The 11,577-nt window shown below is 59.2% G+C and overlaps 1 protein-coding gene across 1 annotated transcript in view; it reads left to right on the forward strand.

The window, feature by feature from the left end:
• MEGF8 (multiple EGF like domains 8) overlaps window positions 1-11,055 on the forward strand; it is a 41,299-nt gene extending 30,244 nt beyond the window's left edge. Inside the window, exons 34-41 of the mRNA XM_040976258.1 lie at window positions 102-316; window positions 4,977-5,184; window positions 5,351-5,510; window positions 5,824-6,016; window positions 6,253-6,423; window positions 6,506-6,636; window positions 6,790-6,922; window positions 8,672-11,055. Of these exons, the coding sequence (XP_040832192.1) occupies window positions 102-316; window positions 4,977-5,184; window positions 5,351-5,510; window positions 5,824-6,016; window positions 6,253-6,423; window positions 6,506-6,636; window positions 6,790-6,922; window positions 8,672-9,940 (2,480 nt within the window). The 3' untranslated portion in view covers window positions 9,941-11,055. The remainder of the gene's footprint in view (window positions 1-101; window positions 317-4,976; window positions 5,185-5,350; window positions 5,511-5,823; window positions 6,017-6,252; window positions 6,424-6,505; window positions 6,637-6,789; window positions 6,923-8,671) is intronic.
• The last annotated feature ends 522 nt before the right edge of the window (window positions 11,056-11,577 follow it).

The raw sequence follows: 11,577 nt of genomic DNA on the forward strand, positions 1-11,577 counted from the left end.
AGAGGCAACCTCAGGCCCTGGGGGAGGGCCTTGAAGGCAGGCCCCAGGCTGCTGGGCTGGGGTCCCAGGCCCGGACACTAACACCTGGGCCCCCCACCCAGGGGAGACACGCCGCATCTTGTCGGTGCAGCCCACCTACGACTGGACCTGCTTCAGCCACTCACTGCTCAACGTGTCCCCGATGCCTGTGGAGTCCTCACCGCCCCTGCCCTGCCCCACCCCATGCCACCTCCTACCCAACTGCACCTCCTGCCTCGACTCCAAGGGTGCTGATGGCGGCTGGCAGCACTGCGTCTGGAGCAGCAGCCTCCAGCAGGTACCACACAGGCCAGGCCTCTTCGTGGCACTTGCCCTCCTCCCTGGCCTCGTCCTTCCTCCCCATCTCCCTGGCTCATGCCTCAATGCTTTCTTTCTACTCCTGTCATCTCTGTTGCCCCTCCTGTCCTGGTACGCAGCCACTCTCCTGGACCCCCCAGCCCTGAACTCCCCAACCTCCTGACTGGCTCCCTTCTGTGGCTCTTCATTCCTTTTCCACCGCCCCTCGGCCCTTTCCAGCCTCCCCCCTTGTCTGTTGCTTCTTACTCTGCTTTTGAGATTTTTGGGTGGAAGCAACAGGCACCTCCCCTCCCCCCAGCCCCGAGTTGGTTTCTCATCAGAAACTGTGGCGGTTGGTGTAGTCTGAGGACAGGAAGTGCGGCTGCTCTGTAGCTGTTGACCGTGTGGTGTATAATCCCCACTGTTCTCCACGAACCTCCACCCTCCAGCTTCTCTCAACTTTGTCATCGCATACACACGCATACCCTCGGGTAGTGGTCTTAACCCTTAGTCCATTTGCCCTTCTGACTCCAGAGGCCACAGTCGTCCTGGTGTCTGTCACTTAGCCCAGTCTCTGCGAGACACAGCTTGCAGGCCAGATGTGCAGCCATGGTGGTCAGGAGGAGGCAGGAGCGATTGGTTCAAGCATGGCAGCTCAGCCCAAGTGTCATCCGTGGCTGGGAGGGCAGGAATGAGCAGTGAAGGCCATGTCCCGGGAAGGCCTGTGTGTTGGTGACGGTCTGCTCCTTCACTGCCCAGCACGTGCTGCATTTCCAGAAATTGTTCCAGAGATGGCCGTCCCAGCCTGCTTTAGCTTCCTGGTGCTCAGCGTCAAGGCCTGGTTCAACGAGAGGTGACAGATTTACCTGCTGTCACCTCCAGATCCAGAGCCCCGAATCTTTGACTCCCACCGTTGTCCACCCCTCATTCATCCTGTGATTGTGCAAGGGCCAGCCGAGCCAGGACTGCCCACCTTCCCTTAACGCTGGAGCTGAGTGGCCAGCCCAGCTAATACCCCCACAGCAAACAGACCACAGTGCAGGGCGACGGATGCTTACAGGCCTGGAGCTAGATTAGAGGGAGATCTCCCGGCCTGTTCCAGCAGGGCAGAACGTAGAAGAAGCCCCGCCAGGGAGTGGCAAGTTAGCTCACTGCCCAGCTGTCCACCCAGTCCCTGCAGGCACCTGGCTCAGCCGGTCGCACTACCTCTCAACTGTTTAACTCGGGGTCAGTGACTTCCTCTCTCCCAAGCCTCAGTGCAGCAGAGCACATGGAGCAGGGTGTGCCTTTATGGACTTGATAATGGCTACTTGTTATTATTTTTCCCCTATTCATCTTGGCCATTATTTGTTTATTTAAACATTTATTTATTTTTATTGGAAAGTCAGATTTACAGAGAGAAGGAGAGACAGAGAGAAAGATGTTTCATCCGCTGGTTTACTCCCAAGCAGCTGCAATGGCCAGAGCTGAGCCATTCTGAAGCCAGGAGCCAGGAGCTTCGTCCAGGTCTCCAATGTGAGTGCAGGGTCCCAAGGCTTTGGGCCGTTCTCTTCTGCTTTCCCAGGACACAGAGAGCTGGATGGGAAGTAGAGCAGCCAGAACTCGAACTAGCATACATGCTAGGTGAGGACTTTAGCCACCCAGCTATTGCGCCAGGCCCTATCTTGACCATTTTTGTAACTGCAAAAAATTTTTTTAAAGATATATTTATGGGCCTGGCATGATGGCCTAGCAGCTGAATTCCTTGCCTTGAATGCATTGGGATCCCATATGGGCACCGGTTCTAATCTTCCATCCGATGATTCACTCCCCAAGTGACTGCAAAGGCCGGTGCTGCACCAATCCAAAGCCAGGAGCCAGGAACTTCCTCCAGGTCTCCCATGTGGGTGCAGGGTCCCAAGGCTTTGGGCCATCCTCAGCTGCTTTCCCCAGGCCACAAGCAGGGAGCTGGATGGGAAGCGGAGCTGCCGGGATTAGAACTGATGCCCATATGGGATCCCAGCGCGTTCAAGGCGAGGACTTTAGCCGCTAGGCCACGCCGTCGGGCCCTAACTGCAAAATTTTAACGTATCTTTTATTGGTTTGAAAGAGCAATAGAGCAAGAGACAAAGACATCTTCCATTTTCTGGTTCATTCCCCAAATGCCTAGAAACACTTGGAGCTGGGCTAGGGCAAAGCCAGGAGCCTGGAGCTCCGTCCTGGTCTCCTCAGGTAGAGCAGAGTCACAGGCACTTAGTTATTTCCTGGGGAACGTGTTAGCAGGAGAGTGGGTGGCAAGTGGAATGGGGACTTGAACCCGTTGCTGTGGAACGCAGCAGTCCATGCTGGATTTTCACTGCTGTGCCAGTACAAGCTCCGGTCACTGTGGTGAACAGTGGTGAGGCTGTCAGCTGACTGATTTCTTTTGTGGGGGGGGCGCGCAGCGGGGAGGTTTCCCAACTCTGCTCTCGTCTGCGATGTACCAAGAGAGTGGCTGTAGGGCCACCTGTGGTGACTGTCGGGGTGACCTGGAGGGCAGAGGCCCCCGGGATATCCCGCAACAACCAGAGCCCTCAGAGGTCCTCCCCAGATATCCTGCCGCCTGCTGGGCTCCGAGGGCTGAAGAAGCAGACAGCTAAGGAGGTGTAGGAGCAGCCAGGTGAGACGCCCGAGGATGCCATGGGGCTGGCCAGCCACACAGCACAGCCTGCCCTCGGGCCACACCTGCACCAGTGAGGGACAGGAACCTAATTTTGGTGACATCTTCCAGCTTCAGAGTGTTGGCTTTTAATTTTTTTTTTCCAGAAGAATTATTTGAGAGGCAGAGAAACAGAGCTTCCATCATCTGCTCGCTCCCCAAGCACCTGCAATAGATGGGGAGGAGGCTGGGAGTCAGCAGTTCAACCCACATGGCTAGTACCTGCTCCTAAAGCCATCCCCTGCTTCTGCCTCCCAGGGTCTGTTGGAAGCGAGGGCTGGATATTGAACCCAGGCACTCTGGTAGGGACTTGGACGTCTCAACCAGCATCTTAAACATTAGGCAAGGGCCCAGCCCTCTAGCCTAGCAGCTAAAGTCCTTGCCTTGCATGGGCCAGGATCCCATATAGGCACTGGTTCTAGTTCTGGCAGCCCTGCTTCCCATCCAGCTCTCTGCTTGTGGCCTGGGAAAGCAGTCGAGGTTGACCCAAAGCCTTGGGACCCTGCACCCGTATGGGAGATCTGGAAGAGGCTCCTGGCTTTGAGTCAGTGCAGCTCCGGCCATTGCGGCCTCTTGGGGAGTGAATCATCGGACGGAAGATCTTTCTTTCCTCTCTATATAAATGACTTTACAATAAAATTAATCTTTAAAAAAAAATTAGGCAAAACATCTGCTCCTGGCTTGGGTTTCAGGAAAGCAACACTGGACGAGTCAAGCGTAAGAGGCGCCCAGGCCGGACCCGTTGTGCTCAGACTCCGCCAGGGCTGCCAGCTGTGAATGGCCTTGGCCGCAGAGGCACCAAGTGCCATCTTCCCCGACTTGTCTCCTGCTACCTCCGCATCCCCACTGCTTCCAGCACATTCATTCCTGAGTCCCATTCCTGGGGTGCACAGCAAGTACTTTTCTGGGCCCCGGGCCTGTCAGCCGACAAGCCAGGGTCCTTCTCTCAGAGCTCAGGTTTGTCCATCTCTCTCAGGAACCCAGTGACTGCACTTCAAGGCGTTGGGACCACCACGCAGGTCGCAGCACTGGGGATTCAGGCTGCCCTGCCCCTCCCCATCACCCTTTCATCTGCCAGTGGGCGCACTAAATTTAGACGGGGACGCCCAGCTTGGCGGAGAGTCTCCCTCCCTCTGGCACCCCAGCAGGGCGCAGCTCACTGCCGGCCCCCGCCCTCAGTGGGCTCGGAGCTCCGGCCACAGCAGCCAGAATTTTCTATTTCAGAATTGTGTGGTTGATCTTGCTTTCGCCCGAGTGCTTTCCGGCAGCCAGGACACATTCATCTCTTTGCTCTTCCGCAACACACTCTCACATGCCGAGGGAAGTTCCCAGGACTTGCGCCTCATGGTGTGTGGTGCCTGGGTTCCAGCACAGAAGCCAGGGCCTCCAAGAGGCTGCCAGGCTCAAGGCCCAGGACTTCTGTTCCCAGCCCGGGCTGTGCCCTGGGAGCCATGTTCACAGAAGCTGGGGCCTGCAGCCCAGCTCTAATTCTCTTGTTTCCATTCGGGCTCATTGCCCTTCCTTAGCTCAAACAAACACATGTGCTGTCTGCCGGGTTGGTGAACAGAAGTCAGTCTGATGTAGGCTTACCTCAGGAATCTGGTGCAAAATGTAGCTGGCTGGTCTCATGGTGTCAGGGGAGTGCAGCCGGAGTCCATGGGATATCTAGGGACTCATGATCCATCCCCGCTCCTACAGCTGCTCCTTGCCTACCTCTGTTTTCACTGGTAATTTATCATCATGCAGCCCCTCTAGCCCAAGTGTGTGTGGGCCTCCTGTCTCGGGGGCCCTTCCTAGACTCGCCTCTAGCCGTGATGCCCAATGTCAGTGTCTAAAATGGGGAACGTGAAGGCCCCAGCCAATGTCCACCTGGCTCACCCGCCCATGGTTGAGCAGGGGTGGAGCCTCCGGGAAGAGGGTGCAGTCCCAGCTGTGTGTGTTTGACCCTCTCCCTGCCTCTCTCTTCTCACCCTGCCCCTTGCAGTGTCTGAGCCCCTCCTATCTGCCCCTGCGATGTATGGCTGGAGGCTGTGGGCGGCTGCTTCGGGGGCCCGAGAGCTGCTCCCTGGGCTGTGCTCAGGCAACCCAGTGCGCCCTGTGCCTGCGACGCCCCCACTGTGGCTGGTGCGCCTGGGGGGGCCAGGACGGGGGTGGCCGCTGCATGGAAGGGGGACTCAGCGGCCCTCGTGATGGTGAGAGGAGTTGGGGGTTGGGGGCAGAGGGGCTGGCTGTTGGCTGGGGTCTGGTATAGAGAACCTGGGGTTACTGAGGGCTGTCTCAGAGGTGTAGGAACAAGGGTTCGGGGCAGGTGGTACAGGGCCCCCTCTTCAGCTGAAATCCCATATCTCCCGGTGCCAGGGCTGACATGTGGGCATCCTGGGGCCTCCTGGGCCTTCCTGTCCTGTCCCCCTGAGGACGAGTGTGCAAATGGGCACCATGACTGCAACGAGACTCAGAACTGCCACGACCAACCTCATGGCTACGAGTGCAGCTGCAAGACGGGCTACACCATGGACAAGTGAGGCTCCCAGCGGGTGGATGGGAGGAGCAGAACACGCAAGCTGAGGGGCGTGGGCCAAGACAAGATGAGCTTGAGAGCAGAGCAAGATGCAAGGAGAGGAAGCTGAACCAACACATGAGGGTGGTAGGCTTGATGGGGAGGGGGCTACGATGCTGGGTCTCGGAGAGGCAGGAGGCGAGCTGGATAAGGGGGCGATGTGTTCCCCAGTGCCCCCTGATGAGGGGGACTGTGGAGCAGGTCCCTCGGGAGTAAGGGGCATAGAGCCTTGAGAAAGGCTGGGTCCCCACCAACTCTCACTCTGCCGCTACAGCGTGACAGGGCTGTGCCGCCCCGTGTGTGCCCAGGGCTGTGTGAATGGCTCCTGTGTAGAGCCCGACCACTGCCGCTGCCACTTCGGCTTCGTGGGCCGCAACTGCTCCACGGAGTGCCGCTGCAACCGCCACAGCGAGTGCGCCGGTGTGGGGGCCCGCGACCACTGCCTTCTGTGCCGCAATCACACCAAGGTGGGCCACCCGCCAGGCTCCTGATCTCACGTGCCACCACATGAGCCCCCTTTGCAGTCCTGATGAGCAGGGGCAGGGAGGCAGGAAGGTGTCAGGCTGCAGGGGCGGTGGATGGGCTGGGCCAGGAGGAGGACTTGGGAAGGAAGATGAAATATGTGTACAAGTGCACCCCCTGATGCAGGGCTACCTCAGTAACCTGGGTGCAAAGTGACCCTCTCCCTGTGTCCTGGATTCAGGGCAGCCACTGTGAGCAGTGCCTCCCGCTGTTTGTGGGCTCAGCTGTCGGGGGCGGGACCTGCCGGCCCTGCCATGCCTTCTGCCGCGGCAACAGCCACGTGTGTGTCTCCAGGAAGGAGCTGGAAATGGCCAGGAGGGAGCCAGAAAAGTACTCTCTGGACCCAGAGGAGGTGAGGCAGGCTGGGACCCAACTCCCAGGCCTGAGGGGGTGGGCCTGTGCCATTTGTGATGACCCTGTGCTTCCTTGGCCAGATAGAAAACTGGGTGACAGAGGGTCCCAGCGAAGATGAGGCCGTGTGCGTGAACTGCCAGAACAACAGCTACGGGGACAAGTGCGGGAGCTGCCTTCATGGCTACTTCCTCTTGGACGGGAAGTGCACCAAGTGAGAGGGGTGTCTGGGGTCCTCACCTTTCTCTCCAGGAGGCAGAGCCAGCCCTCTGTCCTCCATTAGGAGGGGATGAATTCCCCAGGAAGCTCTCCCCCAACCTCCTGGTTCCCAGGAACCCGTAACCACTGCCATGTCCTCGGTTCACAGGTGCCAGTGTAATGGACACGCAGACACATGTAACGAGCAGGATGGGACAGGCTGCCCATGTCAAAACAACACAGAGACAGGCACATGCCAGGGCAGCTCCCCCAGTGACCGCCGAGATTGCTACAAGTACCAGGTACGGCTGGGGATATGCAGGGCGGGCTGAAATCCCACCCCTTCAGCTCAGAGCTGTGATGATGTAGGCGGGCACAGTTCAGAAGCTGTGATCAGAAGGCTAAAGTTCGCATGATCAATTGTCCCCGAGCCCCAGGCAAGTTCAGGCCTTGGTGGTCATGCCAGCTCTGATGAGAGCCACTGGGGGCCTCTTAGACTCGTCAGGGGACAGTCCCTATTGCAGATATCACAGCCTGACCGTGGCTGCTGCCTGCCAGCAAGCCTACCTCACAGTTGCTTCAGCCAAGAAGACAACGTATTGATTGGAAACTAAGTTTGGGGTCCACCTTCAGGAAGGGCTGGTTCTAGTTGTTACAATCATTTTGCTGCTTTCTGTGTTGGCTCTGTCCTCCAACTGGCTTTCCCTGGTGTTCCCTGTCTGACTACCTGGAGCCAGCGGGATCTCCTGGAGCTCCTGCCCCAAGGGAGAGGATAGGGAGAAGGAGAGAGACATGGAGACGGGGAGGGAGACACAGGAAGGGGTGGTGGGCTGCAGCTTTGCCTCTGACGGGAAGGGTCCTCCCTGCTCCCTCCTTGGAGTACAGCTGTCCTGCCCCACCCACCTGTTCTCTACCCTTCTAGAAAGGGAAGAGAAAGTTCCAGACTCCCCCACCCATCTGTGGGAACATTCTGTCTGCTCAAGATGGCAGCAGCCACACCAGCTTCCTGAGGGACACGATTTTGTGCATGGTTGAAGCATCATCAGAGGGGTCCTCTATGGTCCTGGGGCCATCCACTGGGTGGCTATGTGTGTGGGTTCCAGTGGCCACGGCTGCAGTAGCTGGGGTGGAGGGAGCCTCAGTGCCAAGGGGATGTGGAGGCATTTGAGGGTGTGTGGGGGCCTCGGAGAGGTGCAGGTATAAGAGGAAAACAGGCTGGGGGACGTGCAGTGTCCTGCTCCGCAGGGCCTGTGGGCCCGGAGCCTGCACCGAATCTGACCCCACTACTGCCATTTGTGTGCCCTGGAAATCATAGCAGGCATCAGCCAGCCATGTGTTCACTGAGTGCCTGCTGAATTCTGAGTACCAGGGACATAGCAGGCCAAAGCAGTTACTTTGTGACCAGGTCAAGATGTTCTGTCCTTGGGAAGTTTATCTTCCCAGGGAAGGCCCGGGTGGTAAGCAAATGAGTGAGTCAGATACTCTGTATGAGAGGACAGAAAGTGGGGGCCTCCTAAGGAGGTCCTCAGGGAAGAGGGGCTCCCTGGGAAGATGCCAGGGGTGAGAGCGTCGGGGGTGTGGAGCTAGTGCAAAGGCCCTGAGTTGGGAGCCTGCCCCTTCCACCCTGTAGGCGGGTATGTCTGGCCAGCCCTGTGCCTGGCACAGTGTGTGATTCCAACTGTCCCTGAGCAGACTGTGGTTACTGCCTATGTACCGAGGAAGAATCCCAAGGCCAGTCACTAGGCCAAGGCCACACGACTAGAGAGGAGGCAGGGCCAGAGCTCAGAGGAGAGTCTGGCAGGGCTGACCTCGGTGCCAGGGTGCTTGGGTCACTGGGGGTAACTCCGGGGATGACAGGGCTGGAGTGCCCAGTCCTGGAGGTAGCTCTGCAGTGTGGGCTTGGGGGATCTCCAACTAAGGCCCAGATGAGGGGTGGACACTGGCCATAGCTTCTTACTAGTGGGTGCAGGGTGTAACTGGGACCTGCCTGGGGAGTGCCTGCTGCTGAGCCCAGCCCTGACAGCTGTCTCTACCCGCTGCCCTGCCCGCAGTGCGCCAAGTGCCGGGAATCCTTCCACGGGAGCCCGCTAGGCGGCCAGCAGTGCTACCGCCTCATCTCGGTGGAGCAGGAATGCTGCCTGGACCCCACGTCCCAGACCAACTGCTTCCATGAGCCCAAGCGCCGGGCACTCGGCCCTGGCCGCACTGTCCTCTTTGGCGTACAGCCCAAGTTCACCAACGTGGACATCCGTCTGACACTGGATGTGACCTTCGGCGCTGTGGACCTCTACGTGTCCACCTCTTACGACACTTTCGTGGTCCGTGTGGCCCCTGACACTGGTGTGCACACTGTGCACATCCAACCCCCGCCACCCCCTCCACCGCCCCCACCCCCGGCTGACGGTGGGCCCCGGGCAGCTGGAGACACCGGAGGCCCAGGGGCTGGGAGTGGGCTGGGCGCTCCAGCAGAACCACGAGTGCGCGAGGTGTGGCCACGGGGCCTAATTACCTATGTGACAGTGACTGAGCCGTCATCAGTGCTGGTGGTTCGTGGTGTGCGGGACAGGTTGGTCATCACCTACCCGCATGAGCACCACGCCCTCAAGTCCAGCCGTTTCTACCTGTTGCTGCTGGGCGTGGGAGATCCGAATGGGCCAGGCGCCAACGGCTCGGCCGACTCGCAGGGCTTGCTCTTCTTCCGGCAGGACCAGGCCCACATTGATCTGTTTGTCTTCTTCTCCGTCTTCTTCTCCTGCTTCTTCCTCTTCCTTTCCCTCTGTGTGCTCCTCTGGAAGGCCAAGCAGGCCCTGGACCAGAGGCAGGAGCAGCGCCGGCACCTGCAGGAGATGACCAAGATGGCCAGCCGCCCATTCGCCAAGGTCACTGTCTGCTTCCCGCCCGACCCGACTGCCATGGCCCCTGCCTGGAAGCCAGCCGGGCTCCCACCGCCTGCCTTCCGCCGCTCTGAGACCTTCCTGGCCCCCCTGCTGCTGACGGGGGCTGGGGGACCATGGGGACCTGTGGGAGGGACCTGCTGTCCTCCGGCCATCCCTGCCTCCCCAGCTGGCCTACGGGCTGGGCCCATCACCCTGGAGCCCACAGAAGATGGCATGGCTGGGGTGGCCACACTGCTGTTGCAGCTGCCCGGGGGTCCCCATGCCCCCAACGGTGCCTGCCTGGGCTCAGCTCTCGTCACACTGCGGCACCGGCTGCATGAGTACTGTGGGGGCGGTGGGGCTGCTGGGGGCAGTGGGCATGGGGCTGGTGCAGGCCGGAAGGGACTGTTGAGTCAGGACAACCTCACCAGCATGTCCCTCTGACCCGCCAAGGGCCACAAGAGCCACATCCTCTTCAGGGGCCACTCTGGACTTGGGGCCCCTGGACACCACTGCCTCTTCAGACATCACTGACTCCCTTCCTCCCTAGGGAGGACTCCCCAATTCTGCATCCAACAACTATTTATTGAGCACCTACTATGTGCAGGGCAAGCTGGGAGCCAAAGGGCGCAGCTCCCTGATCTGGTTCTCGGGTCCTGGTGAAGGGAGGCAGGCAGCACCTGCAGATGCACGCACAGGCAAGGTGCTTCCCGAGGGGCCTCCACAGGATGTGACGGTGAGGGCCCACGGCATGAAGCCCCCCTGGACGGAAATCCTGAGGTGCAAGACAGAGGAAGAACTGTGCGAATGTGCTCACTGTGGCAGGAGGAACAGGGTGTGAAGGCTGAGGCGGGAGCGGGAGATGGACCAGGAAGCAAGCCCGTGCGCCCCCTTGGGGCTGAGTGAGGAGATGAAGTCCGGGCCAGGCGGGAGCTGCGCTTGTGGGGCGTGGGTTTTTAACTCTCAGGGCAGCTGCTGCGCTGTTGGTTCTGTGAGGAGGATCTCAGAGGTCAGTCAGCTGAGGCGTGTCGCGCGGATTGGAAGGGGCAGGTTGCGCGGCTGTGGTGGTCGTGAGGGCAGGGGGGTTACTGCAGCTGTGTGCTGACAGAGTTTGTGATGGTGTCGGGGTGGGGGAAAAGCCATGGATCCGGAATGTCCCCGAGCTCTGGGGCCTGAAGCACAGCATGGGTGTGGGGTTGAGGAAGAGGAGGCAGAGAGGCCAGGAGGCAGCTGTTGACTGTGCGGTACCCTTCAGGGAAGGGAAACCACCGTGAGTACTTCGGCCCAAGAGGAGGCATGTGGGACCCCCATCTGAGCCACCTCCTTGGATTTCTCAGCTTCTCTATCTGCGGGGGACCCCTGCTTCCAAATCTTGCCCAACACTCCACCTCCTGCTGCTGTTCAGTCCCTGTGGGTGTTTGGGTCGGGAAAGGGGTAACAGTGTTGGGCCCGCCACTTCCCCTCCCTGGAGTCCCAGTGGCCTCCCAGTGCGCATGTCTGAGGCAACAGGGGCCGCATTGGAAGGGGTGGGAGTGGCTGAACCCCAAAATAAAAGTGTGGGGAGGACCCAGGTGTGAGTGCCATTTTCTTGGGGCTGGCAGAGTGGGGGAGGCATAGGGCAGCCCCTGCTGCTCCAAGCTTTGTGGCCTGGGCATAGCTGGCTTCTGAGTGGGGGATTACATGTACTCTGACAAACCCTTGCTCCCCAGGATGCGATGAGCTGAGGAGAGGCTGTGGGCATGAGGCCTGTGGCCCCTCCCCAGCCCCTGTTTGGTGAGTCTAGGCAAGTTGTAGACAATCTAGCTAGCTAGTCTCATGTCTTATGTCTCAAGGCTTGGGGCTGTCCTCAACTGCCTTCCCAGGCCACAAGCAGGGAGCTGGATGGGAAGTGGAGCCATCAGGGTATGAACCAACACCCATATGGGATCCCAGTGTGTGTAGGGGAGAATTTTAGCCGCTAGGCTACCATGTTAGGACTGAAAAGGAAGACTTTAAGTACACATTTATTTTAAGTGCATTTATTTAATTTTGAAGGGTATGAGGTCTTTGATCTGTTAGTTCACTCCCCAGATGAGCACAGC

This window comes from Ochotona curzoniae, unplaced genomic scaffold (genome assembly GCF_017591425.1).
Source record: "Ochotona curzoniae isolate NIBS_2020 unplaced genomic scaffold, NIBS_Ocur_1.0 contig_2699, whole genome shotgun sequence".
Taxonomy (NCBI): Eukaryota; Metazoa; Chordata; class Mammalia; order Lagomorpha; family Ochotonidae; genus Ochotona; species Ochotona curzoniae.